The sequence below is a fragment of the Protomyctophum bolini genome (assembly GCF_963924005.1).
Source record: "Protomyctophum bolini genome assembly, chromosome: 8".
Classification (NCBI taxonomy): Eukaryota; Metazoa; Chordata; class Actinopteri; order Myctophiformes; family Myctophidae; genus Protomyctophum; species Protomyctophum bolini.
The window spans coordinates 26,680,159-26,693,438 of NC_137869.1; the positions used below are offsets into that span (position 1 = coordinate 26,680,159).

General features: G+C 42.9%; 1 protein-coding gene across 1 annotated transcript in view; it reads left to right on the forward strand.

Moving 5' to 3' along the window:
* pfas (phosphoribosylformylglycinamidine synthase) overlaps positions 1–13,280 on the forward strand; it is a 32,303-nt gene that overhangs the window by 6,364 nt on the left and 12,659 nt on the right. The window contains exons 4-17 of the mRNA XM_080769748.1: positions 789–894; positions 1,750–1,948; positions 4,170–4,275; positions 4,393–4,533; positions 4,791–4,915; positions 5,381–5,509; positions 5,664–5,801; positions 6,155–6,283; positions 6,401–6,474; positions 6,720–6,876; positions 7,732–7,793; positions 8,043–8,204; positions 8,875–9,111; positions 9,383–9,613. Of these exons, the coding sequence (XP_080625874.1) occupies positions 789–894; positions 1,750–1,948; positions 4,170–4,275; positions 4,393–4,533; positions 4,791–4,915; positions 5,381–5,509; positions 5,664–5,801; positions 6,155–6,283; positions 6,401–6,474; positions 6,720–6,876; positions 7,732–7,793; positions 8,043–8,204; positions 8,875–9,111; positions 9,383–9,613 (1,996 nt within the window). The remainder of the gene's footprint in view (positions 1–788; positions 895–1,749; positions 1,949–4,169; positions 4,276–4,392; positions 4,534–4,790; positions 4,916–5,380; positions 5,510–5,663; positions 5,802–6,154; positions 6,284–6,400; positions 6,475–6,719; positions 6,877–7,731; positions 7,794–8,042; positions 8,205–8,874; positions 9,112–9,382; positions 9,614–13,280) is intronic.

Genomic DNA, 13,280 nt, shown 5'->3' on the forward strand with positions numbered 1-13,280 from the left:
GTATTCGGAGGATTCTTCTGAGGCAGGTGTTTATGAATGTCTGGATTCTTGGCATGGTGTTTGAAGTTGTTCTCCAGGTTTCTGCTCCGTACAGCAGGACCGGCTTCACCATGGCATTAAAAATCCTGATCTTTGTGTTTGTGGGAAGATCTGAGGCTCCCCAGACATTCTTCAGCTGATGAAAAGCTGCTCTTGCCTTGCCAATCCTGACTTTTACGTCGGCATCTGTTCCGCCCTGTTTGTCGACAACACTGCCTAGATAGGTGAAGCTCTCCACCTCCTCTAGTGCTTCACCTTCTAGTATGATAGGGGTAACTGGGGTAACACTGTCTGTATTCATTTTGAGGACCTTGCTCTTTCCTCTGTGGATGGTGAGGCCAAGGCGTGTTGAGTTTGATGATACTATGTTGGTTTTACCTATTCTTTAAGACTGCAAAAAGAGCTGGGGGAAAGAAGATGGGAGAAATGGACAGAGTACTTAGCTGGGGGGTGGATGTGGAGTGAATATGGGTGGTGTCTTTCTGGCTGTCATTTAATGTAAGGAACCCAAAAATCTGTAATATGTATTGCTGCTGTACATCCCATGACCTCTTGTTTTGTTTTGTTTTTTGTCTTTTGTTTTTACTCAGTTTTCTTTTACTGTTGATGTTTCTGTCCTATTGTATGTCTTGTTTGTCTTTGGTGTCTGTCTTGCATAATATTCAAAAATTCCAAAATAAAGAGTTTAAAAAAAAAAGTTCCTACTATACAGTACGTATGACTTGGGTCTTTGCTGTGTTCTATTGCAGATTGAACTTCTCTACTGCATGGTCCACTAATGCCGTGTCCATCTGCCACAGCACTGGCCTCACTAACGTTACACGAGTTGAGCTCTCCCGAAGGCTTCTCATTAAGGTCTGAGAACACACCACGCACACACTACTGAAGTTATTATTAATTCCATATATTAAGCACTCGCCTCCTGTATCTTTCTTTCGATCATGTCTGTAGTGTTTCTCTTACATTCTCTATACTCTTTTCCATCTTCCCTCTGCCCACGCATCTAATAGTACTGTTTATATGACCTCGCGGCACTATATCAGCGCTTCTGATGTAAGCTAAAGTAGGTCGAAAGTAGGTCCGGTTCACCAACTCAGCTGGTGGCTCTTCAAAATAAGGGCTTACGGCTGAAAAGCGTGTCATGTGAGAGCTAAACTTGACATTAAACGGGGCACTTAAGGTATTAATACAACATTAATTCGAGCTCCCGCTAACCATATCAATGAATCTATCACCAGAACACGGCCACGACCTTTAGTAGAACTCCTTCACTGGCATTTCACTGGCACTGGCCCCCTATGGTAACCGGCGTTCAAGGAGTTAATAATGCAACACAGGAACTACCGTACAAATAATGCTAGAATGAGTCATCGCTCTCCTTTTATCCTGGTTGCAGTTGGAGGAGTTTCCATGGCTTAAGCTGTATTCCGCATTCATGTGGAAACATTCATAGAGTAGTAGTCATTTGTCATATGCATTTTCCAACAGCCACCAGGTTTACAGTAGGTTGGTAATCCTTCCCTAATAGTTATTATTATTCACACCAGTTTGGCAGTGCCCACTACCAACATGCACTGTACTTGGATGAATTGACCTGAACTCCCCCAATACACACGATTTTTGAAAATGTATGCCTTACAAAAGTCAGCTTGATTAATTGTATTTGAGAAATGAAGTGTGTTTCTGATTAAATCCTCTCGTCTCCTTCAGCCACAGGGCGGATTGAATGTGAAGGAGCTCAATGGAGACGTAGAGAAGCTGATCGATTGCCTGTATGACAGTATGACAGAGTGCATCTATCAACGTCCCATAGACTCATTCACCGTGGAATGCAAGCCACAAGAGGTCTTTGAAGTGGACATCCTGGGGAAGGGCCGAGTTGCCTTGGAGACAGCAAATGATGATCTGGGTAACGAAAGGCACTAATATACTGTACAGATCTTCAGGTGCGTCTTCTTCTGCAAAAGCCAATAACCAATTTTGGTGTTTTAAACATTGTTATAATTTAGCTATTGAAAAATAGCAGATCTACAAGCTCATAGCGTGCCACAGAGTGGCACGCTACAAGCTTGTAGGTCTGCTATTTTTGAAAAATCGTGAAAACATTTATTTCAGAAAACTGGAGGATTTAGAAGATTTTTTATTTATTTTGAGGTCAAGCCTAAATGGGTTAAGACCTAAGTGGAACACATCTGTGTCGTCTTAGCTTTTGACCACATTAACCATCATTTAAAACTTTAGCTGTGGGAAAAAAAGCGCAGATATACAAGCTCATACCTTTACGAGCTTGTAGATCTGCTATTTTTTGAAAAATAATGAAAATGAGTGCATTCTGGGGGGTCCTTGAGATGAAATAGTTTGAGCACCACTGACAGAATATGTTTTCAGAAAACTCAGGATTTAGAAGACATTTGTAGAATCGGGTCCTCAGGTCTCAATGGGTCAAAACACACTATTTCTTGACATCTAATTAAAATGACTGATGAGAGAGAAGCTGATAAACGTATAAAATTCAAACTGTATATAAGAATAAATATCCACACCAGCTTTGCTGCTCCCAAATGCAACTCTACTTCGTACGAAGTAGAGTTAAGACCTAGATATTTTCATTCTTATCTACTGTATTAAAATGCCCGCCTATAATTGTGGCCATGTTGACTATCTATCCTGTCTTTCTTCTTATGATTTTCTCTTTCTTCATGTCCTGTCCTGCTGCTGTCAGTGAGTACATTGAGTTGAGGAGGGAAAGGCGAGTAGTGACCAGACCAGTCACATGATGCATAACATTACTATGCTATTGCTGGCTGAAGTCACAGGATTGGGATGGTGTTGCTGATTATCGTGTGTGTGTGTGTGTGTGTGTGTGTGTGTGTGTGTGTGTGTGTGTGTGTGTGTGTGTGTGTGTGTGTGTGTGTGTGTGTGTGTGTGTGTGTGTGTGTGTGTGTGTGTGTGTGTGTGTGTGTGTGTGTGTGTGTGTGTGTGTGTGTGTGTGTGTGTGTGTGTGTGTGTGTGTGTGTGTGTGTGTGTGTGTTAGAGTGTGTTAGTGTTAGTTAAATAAACCCCAGGGTGCATGTGTTTCAAAATTGAATGGCATGTGTCCAAAGAGTTCTGTCTCCTGATCAAATGTAGTATTCAGATTACATTTTAGTTCACACCTGATCACCCCTAGATCTCCATATATGGAGCTGGCCTGTTCTGACATCTGCATAGACATGCCTTACACAGAACTCCATATATGGGTATAAAAGGGACACAGACATACCGGTAATAACTGGGTGGGGCATGCATTTCCAACTTGCATCGTTCCAAGTAGGCCCTCTAGTTTATTCAGACTAGCCACATACCTATATCAATTGCCATAACATGCATGACCACTGGCAGATTTTGGATATTTAAAACCCACATTTTTGAAAGAATACAAGGGCACTTGTCTTAATAGACACAGGAATCATCATAGATCTACAGATTATTAGTGGACTATTGGACAAGCTGAGTGCACAACATGTACTGTATAACTGTATTCATAGTATCCATGGTCTATCTACTGCCCTACATAATGAATATTCATCATTCGTTTTTCAAAGTGTGTATTTACATAATTTCAAGAAGTGATTCCATATAAGTGTTGAATTGTATCCAAATGGGCCCTGGTGCTTTCTATAGTGCGATGCTTTTTACGTTTTGGCAGTCTTTGTAAAGTGATTGAGTATGGCTGAAATTCCCACGTTGTTTTGCTGTTTCTGTTCCAGGCTGTGATAGCAAGCAGAATATGTGCCATGCTTTGTTCTACAACACTGAAATATGTTTTAGTGTATTGGTTTGAATGTGTGTGAATTGCACTACAGTACATTGAATTTAGCAGATTGCCATTGCAATTCTTAATTAAGAACAGTTGTTGTTCTATCTTTTATATTCTAAATCAAAGTGCTGCGGATCCTCCTAACTTTAAATATATTGTGCAATGGGCATGTTGGATGTTGTATCCCTCCACCCTTAATAAAGCCTAATTTATACTCCTGTCACACAGGTGTTGCAAGTTGGTTATTTTTGCCATGCGACACCATCATGCATTAGACTTAACGTTGAAGAAATACAAAGTAATGTTTGTACATGGTGTGTGTCTAATGCAGGCCTGGCGTTCGACTCTTGGGATCTGGACTATTACACATCACTGTTCCAGAGAGTCAATAGGAACCCCACCAGTGTTGAGTGCTTTGACTTGGCTCAGTCCAACAGGTGGGTCCTTTTAGTAGGATTAGCAGGGAAGCTATTGTAAAGTATTCCCTGGTGGTCGCCTGCACTCTACTTGCAGTGGCCTGTAGGTGTTTTATTTTGGTCCCATTCCTTTCCCAGTGAACACAGCCGCCACTGGTTCTTCCGAGGTCGCATGGTGATTGATGGACAGGAGCAGAAGGAGACGCTTTTCAGCCTCATAATGGACACTCAGCACCATAGCAACCCAAACAACGTCATCAAATTCTGTGACAACAGCAGGTACAATGTGCGACCGCCTGAGTTATTTTTTTGATGGGCGCTAGCCCCTCCTATACAGTATACATCTTTTTGTCCTTGTGTCACATTTGCCAATGGCAGGTGTGTGTGTGTGTGTGTGTGTGTGTGTGTGTGTGTGTGTGTGTGTGTGTGTGTGTGTGACACACACACTGTATCTATCTATCACATGAATTAAGATGCAGATACAGATGCTGTTATTCTCTGTTTAATATTTCAATCTTGAATGCTTGTGTATTAAGTGGTATCAAAGGGTTGGAGGTCAAGTGCGTTTACCCACGAGATCCATCCAAGGCTAGCTGTTATGAGACACGACACTCACTAAGACACGTCATCTTCACTGCTGAGACGCACAACTTCCCCACTGGTCAGTGTACACACACACACACACACACACGTAGGCCGGTCGCAAAAATCTACTTTCTGGCCTTGACAGGCCATACATCCAAACAGAAAAGTCCTATCTGATTGCATTAAACAACGTTAAACTCACTTTGTTACTCGATTTACTCACTTTATGTATGTGCATACCCTCTATTTTTAAGTTATTTGTCATATCTTTATTTGTCAAAGCCTAAAAGGCAAACAGATTTTTTTATTTGTATTCATGTTCAATGCCAAAAACGCAATTAAATCATTATCGCAACTATTTGTATGACAATCAACAACTTAAATGAGGAAAAGTAATTGTGACAGCCCTGCGCATGCGCAGTTGCGCACACACACACACACACACACACACACACACACACACAGTTAATGTGTACTGTATAAGTTTCCCTTTTGAATCCCCAATGTGGTCATTTCCTTCCCCTCACCTCATGACCTCTAGGCGTAGCTCCGTTCAGCGGGGCCACCACAGGGACTGGGGGTCGGATCAGAGACGTGCAGAGTGCTGGACAGGGAGGTCATGTCATCGCTGGCACCGCAGGCTACTGCTTTGGCAACCTACACATACCAGGTTATTATAATGGAACTCGAAAGACACCATGCCTCCCTCTCTTCCTGTGAAAATATTGGGCCAATAGGGGTATGTGGACTAACCTTGTTTGAATCTTAATTTAGCCAATGTTCACATAGTTTTCCTGCTTTTACCCATCTCTTTCTCTGGCCAGGCTACAGTCTGCCATGGGAGTGTGAAGGGGAGGGCTGGGAGTACCCGTCCAGCTTCGCCTCTCCTCTGCAGGTGGCCATCGAGGCCAGCAATGGAGCTTCAGACTACGGCAACAAATTTGGAGAGCCTGTCCTCTCAGGTAAATGGAATAGTCACCGAAACATATGATAAATCAGGTTATTGTATGAATTGTTACATTATATAAAACCAGAGCAACCTAATGGTGTTCATATAGTTGAGTTGTGTGGCTCATTGGCAGATGACCTCAGTGTGTTTTACCGTTGGCCACAAAATTGTACCAAACTGTATCTCAGATGGTTTCATGGCCTTGTGGTTCCAATAGGAGGATGACACAATGAGTGATTGTGTCCAGACCTGCAGACAGAGTGACATATGTACAGTACATTCCTGCATGCATGGCATGCATGCATGCATAATAGTACACAGACAAACAACCTGATGAATCAACTTTCTCTCCTGTCTCCACTCAAGGCTTTGCCCGATCCTTTGGCATGCGATTGGCTAACGGAGAGAGGCGAGAGTGGATTAAACCAATCATGTTCAGCGGTGGGCTGGGTTCCATTGAAGACGCACACGTCAAGAAGGAAGAGGCACAGCCAGGTAAAGTGAAGCATGTCATCAGAAGTTCAATCAATCGTAAGTGGTGTAGTTTAGTTTGTATTGTGTTTATTATTGAATTCAATATATTCCTCTGCTCATCCATTGTTGTCTCGTCAGAAATGGAGGTGGTAAAGATCGGAGGGCCAGTGTACAGGATTGGCGTGGGAGGAGGAGCGGCCTCTTCTATACAAGTACGGGCACTATGGCTTTGTCCTCTTAATAAATAAACCACATATGCTGCTGTGCAGAAGGTTACAGTAATGTGTTGTACGTGTATGTAGGTAGGTCCAGGGGGATAACTCCAGTATTGGGGACCTGTGTGTACAGAACGTCAGAGTAAATGGGTTGTGTGTGTGGGTCCAGGGGGATAACTCCAGTATTGGGGACCTGTGAGTACAGAACGTCAGAGTAAATGGGTTGTGTGTGTACTGTGTAGGTCCAGGGGGATAACTCCAGTGCCAGGGACCTAGGTGCGGTCCAGCGAGGAGATGCTGAGATGGAGCAGAAGATGAACAGGGCTCTCAGGGCCTGCCTGGAGAGAGCTGGAGGAAACCCCATCTGTAGCATACATGATCAGGGAGCAGGCGGAAACGGTACACTTTGGTTTTACCCATTAAGAGATGAGATGGAAGATGTTGTGACTGATAGCATCTATCTAGCCTATCAATATACCCATCACTCAATCCAGTACACACATGCAAATAAAAACCATTTGGCTCCTACAGTAGACCATTTGATCTTCTAATATTCTACCCTACCCCATTTTGACCTGAGATCAGATTTTAAAAATGTCTTCTACATCCCGACAGTTTTCTGAAAAAGCTATGTTTCTATGTCAGTCGTTCTTCGATTTTTCAAAAATAGCAGATCTACAAGCTCATAGCGCGCCACCGAGTGGCGCGCTACGAGCTTGTAGGTCGAGCTTGTAGGTCTAAACTATTTTTCAATAGCTAAAGCATAACATAATGCTAACACCAAAAGGAGTTCCCGCCCAAAATGGGTTAAGAACCTACTCAGCTGTGCATAAGACTTTGATAGTTTTCTTCCCCCTTTTATTATCATACCAGGCACCAAATAATCACACTAAAAAATCATTCTGCTTTGCACGAGACCTTTTCATGTGAGAGTATATTAATTCTCTAACAAGCTAACAAGAACAGACGAGTAGAATTAGTTCACAGCTAAAAATATATATTTAAATGCACACTCGTAGAAATAGTCTGGTCCGTAATTAGTGATTACCTGAGTGACAAAAATATGTTACTGTGGTTATGTTAATGTATGAATCAGGAAAATAGAAGACTTATTTAGTATTTGACCATTATATTATGTAAACTGGACAGGCTGTAGCACCCCCTGGTCATGCGGTTATTTTCTTATCATTGATATTGAATGCTGTGTTTTTTAGAGGATTGTAGGTGAGATGCTGACGGTGTTGTTGTTTTCAGGCAATGTGCTGAAGGAGTTGGTTGAGCCAGCAGGAGCTGTTATCTACTGCAGTAGATTTAAGGTAATAAACACACACACACACACACACACACACACACACACACACACACACACACACACACACACACACACACACACACAAACTTACAGCTTGCACGTATACATACATACAGTATTTTCTGCCTTGGTGAGAATCCTCCATAGTCATGACCTTTTGAAGATCATTTCAGGCTTATTATTATGCTAATGTGGTGATAATTGCTGATGGTTTCAGGTTTATTAATAATATGCTGTCTCACTCTCTCCACAGAAAGGAGACCCCACACTGAGTGTGTTAGAGCTCTGGGGTGCAGAGTACCAGGAGAGCAATGCCCTCCTGCTGCGCCCGGCAGACCGGCCCTACCTGGAGAGGGTGTGTCAGAGGGAGAAGTGCCCCGTCGACTTCGTAGGAAACATCACTGGAGACGGAAAGGCACGTGTTTAACCTGTACTGTACCATCACCAGTTCAACATATAACCTGTACCATCACCAGTTCAACATATAACCTGTACCATCACCAGTTCAACATATAACCTGTACCATCACCAGTTCAACATATAACCTGTACCATCACCAGTTCAACATATAACCTGTACCATCACCAGTTCAACATATAACCTGTACCATCACCAGTTCAACATATAACCTGTACCATCACCAGTTCAACATATAACCTGTACCATCACCAGTTCAACATATAACCTGTACCATCACCAGTTCAACATATAGGGCTGTATTTTGCGTGTCTTAAGTACCAGGTCTTATTCCCTAACTTGAGTAAACTAAAGACCTGGAGGCGTGATCAATGCCATTTGGCTATTCTGAGTGGCCAAAGAGCATTGATCACGCCTCCAGGTCTTTAGTTTACTCAAGTTAGGGAATAAGACCTGGTACTTAAGACACGCAAAATACAGCCCATAACCTGTACCATCACCAGTTCAATAACCTGTACCCAGTCAGCAGTTCAACTAACCTGTACCCGATCACCAGTTCAACGCCTGTCCTCTAAACAGATGAGCCACGATTATACTTCTGTCTGTCAGATGTGGATTCTATGAGGGGTGATCAAAAAAGATCATCATCGTTTATAATACTTTTATAGATTGTGCTGGTGGACGATGAGGGAGGAAGAGGAGATCAGAACAGCAGGGGGCGCTCTCCTGTTGACCTGCAGCTGGAGTGGGTTTTGGGGAAAATGCCCCAGAAGGAGTTTGTTATGGAGCGCTCGGCCCCAGTCCTCCAGCCCCTCTCTCTCCCTGTGGGCCTGAATGTTAGAGACGCCCTGGACAGAGTTCTACGTCTGCCTTCCGTGGCCTCAAAACGCTACCTAACCAACAAGGTGAGAGTGTGGGTTACATACCTTTTATAGGACATTAGGTACTCTAATAGCAAGTCATGCTGTCTCTGGTTTACTTCCCGTATCGTGTTCTTTCACAAGTAGAATAATAACACAATGCTGTGTAGTGTGTGTTTCTTCTCACATTCATATATCTGTTGTGCTCTCTTAAAGCTGTGCTTTAAACATCCAAGAGTTCTTTACTTGTACTTTTTGCCGACTGCTGCTGTGTGACATTCATGCTCCCTCTGTCTCCTCTCTCTCACACCCTCAGGTGGACCGCTCTGTGACCGGTCTTGTTGCCCAGCAACAGTGCGTCGGCCCTCTTCACACCCCATTGGCCGATGTGGCTGTTGTTGCCCTGTCTCCGTTCGGCCTGGAGGGAGCGGCGACCGCAGTCGGAGAGCAGCCAATCAAAGGCCTGGTCTCCCCCGAGGCCGGCGCTCGCATGGCTGTGGGAGAAGCTCTGACCAATCTGGTGTTTGCCAAAGTAACAGCCCTGAAGGTAAGGCTAATGGAATCGTATAGGTGAGTTCACAACATCATTCTTTGGGCAAAGTGGAACCAGACTCTCATCATTTTTTTCATTAAAAACTAGATAAGAGAGGGGCGCTCTTGAGCAACGCATGGAGTAAGACGTGTTTTTGCAGAGCTCCCACAGAGCGTGATTAAATACTATTTTTAAGCGAGTTTTTGGCAGTATAACCTGCTGTATTGTTCACTGAGAGTTTGAATCACAGGTAGAGACAAAAATAAATACTATGGATGGCGTCATACGATCTAAGAAAGTATAAGTTCAAGCCGACAAGTTCAGGGCCTGCAACCACAGACACCTCCTCGAGCCCGAGTGCAGACGCTGCCCTCTCACCGAACGCAGACAGCCCAGCGGAAAGCCTGGAAATGGATACTACGGTGCTAAAGGCGGAAATCATCGCATCCTTGAGGACAGATATCGCCACGATACTACGAGAAGAATTAAAGACTGCACTGAGTGCTGATTTCGAAAAACTGGGAAACGACATGCAGGCAATTAGATCTGAAATTGCTAGCAGCAATAGCATGTTCCGCTCAGAACTAGATGCAGTCAAATCTACAATCAACACCGTGGAAGGCGGCCTATCGACGTGGTCAGATGAAGTCACTACTCTCCAAGCCACTGTGGATGTGCTTGGAAAACAAGTAGAGACTTTACACAAGAAGAATTTGGATATAGAATCGAGGATGAGGAGAGGAAATGTGAGAATTGCATCGATTGACGAGACGCCAGGCTCGAGTACACCCGTGGCAGTCTCTAAACTCCTGAAGGAACTTTTTCAACTGGACAGAGACGTCAGGGTAGACAGATCGCATCGCAGCCTGACAAAGAGAAAACCAGGAGACAGACCAAGGATTATCATCGCCAAACTACGCAACGAAGGAGACGCCGAGGACATCCTGAGAATGGCACGCGACGGTAGAAAACTTCAATACAAAGGCAAGCCTGTGGCTGTATTCCCTGACTTCCCAGAGAGCATCGCCAAGGCCAGAAGTGCTTTTACACCCGCCCGCCTGCTGTTAAAGAATCGCAGAGATGTACGCTACGGGATCAAATTCCCATCTACTTTCGTCGTCACCTACAACAATGTGGAAAAGGAATTCTTGGACGCTGTTGCAGCCTTGGCATATGCCAAATCCATAACAGGACTGTCCGAGCCAACCGACACGCCTGAGACCCAACCTACTCCATAACTGTATGTATCTTGATTCCTCACCAAAGGTGTAAAGTTGACGCACATACATACCTTTAGTAGTGTGCTGCCTCTGCGCAGCCAAAAAATAATAATGATCCCTTTGCCACTTAATCCTTAATAGTCCGTAAAGCGGTTAAGTGTATTCTCCAACTTAACTTTTTATTTATTTTTCTTGCCTGTGTTGTCAATAACATCCTATCCGTAACATGTGAATAATTTCCTGCGACCTGTGTAGCTTTACTTGTTTTCTTTACTTTCTCTTTCATAATGCCGTCACTGTTTCTCTTCTCTTTTTTTTTCTCTCCCGGGGGGTGGTGTGTGTGTGTGTGTGTGTGTGTGTGTGTGTGTGTGTGTGTGTGTGTGTGTGTGTGTGTGTGCGCGCGTGTGTGTGTGTGTGTTTGTGTTTGAGTGTGCGCGCGCATCAATCCGTTAGTTTGCTTCGTCTTGACTCTCCATTGTATTCCCTTCGTTAGATTGTGTTTGGGTACAGCCTAGGGACGGAAGGGTGCAAGCACACCCTATATTATGTTTGTGACGTAGTGTAGCGGTACCAACCGCCAGAATACACAGGGGGGTGCTGTTACCCTGCCTTAGAGTGGAGAGGGCTTGTATGTGGTCTGACTGGTCTAGCCTTTGCTGGCTGGTCATGCCCAGATTGTTACATCCTGCTCGATTTCTTTGCTTCTATTTTTTTTTCTCTTTTTTTTTTCTCTCCAAATAAGTATTATCAGTATTACTGTTATTAGTGTTAATCACTTTAATTACAAGCCTTCTACATTAGTTATTTTCCTATTCCTCTTAATGGACAATTAATATCTTGTTTTTTTTTAGCATTACGATATTTTCTATTTCTATTTTTGCCTATTCAGTAATATAGTAATATAGTTAATACGGTATAGTCCCATCAGCATCCCCCTCTTATGCCACTCACTTCCCCTAACTGTATTTTTATTTTTTAATGTTTCACTGTATTTGTACATATCTTTTACTCTTAAGGACTGGCCTATGTGCATTTTTCTTTTGTTAGATTGTATAGCTACAACCTTCGCTTCTGCTAATTCTAAAATTACTACTAGCTCTGTGGGAGCCCGTTGGCTCTCTTTTCGTTCTCCCACTTGGGTTTTTTGAAGCCCCCCGAACTTGTGTTCGTTAGCTGCTAGCTTTGTCCTGCAGCCTGGGACTAGGTCCCAGGGATTGTTCATTTCTAGATGCCTTTTGTATCTGGTGTTTATTTTCTATTTTTTCCAGTTTTGTTTGTTCAATCCCCCCTACTCAGAGGGGTTATTACTGTAATGTTTTCGGCAACAGCAACTTCATATCTTTACTTTATTGTTTTCTATGAATATTTTTATGATTTTGACACGTAAATACCTCTCTTACAGCTCAGCTGTGTTGCTACTTCTACGACTATGTTTCTATGCATATGACTATATCTCAGCCTATCCTTTGATTATCAACGCTCTTTTGATGCCTCTCACCTCTCCAACCACGACCACATATTTTATCAGACTATATTCAAATGCGGTCCTTCCCATGTGTGCTCCACCTAAATCCCATTCACCTCTACGGAGCCTCTCAGCAGTGTCTATTTCAAATATTCTCAATTTAACACGACTAAATGATGGGTTTAATTAAGGTATTGAGCTATAACGTCAAGGGTCTTCATAACCCAGTGAAAAGAAAGAAAATCCTAAACCAGTTAAAACAATATAAATGCCAGATAGCACTTCTACAGGAAACACATTTGTCAGACGCTGAGCATGAAAAATTAAAAAAATCTTGGGCAGACAAAGTGTTTTTCTCCTCACATAAATCAGGAAAGAAAAGAGGGGTGGCAATTCTCATACATAGACAGGTCAATTTTAAGCTAGATTCACTTCATAAAGACTCAGAGGGAAGATACATTTTACTAAATGGCACAATTGATGGCATACAAATTTCACTTATGAATGTTTATGCTCCCAATGAAGATGACCCTGAATTTATCAGAACAATATTTAATATGACGTTACAATATAGTTCTGGCATCCTGCTGAAAGGTGGTGACTATAATTGTGTGATGTCACAGTTTAAAGATAAACATCCTATACCCAAAACTCCTCCCTCTAGAATGAGCAAAATGCTGAAACATTTATCTACAGAGACAGGAATAGTAGACATTTGGAGAAGTAAATTCCCTGGAGCTAAAGACTTTACTTTTTTTTCTAATAGACATTTGTCGTATTCAAGATTGGACTACTTTTTCACTCCCAAATCAGAAATACATAGGATAATCGATACAACCATATTTCCAATCACTATTTCGGATCATGCACCTATCTCGGTGGACTGGGATATAGGACATAGACCTACAACAAGACAGTGGAGGCTTAATGCCTCCCTTCTGAATGATGAGGACTTCATTACACTGGTAAATTCAGAGTTGAAGAAATACCTTGAAAC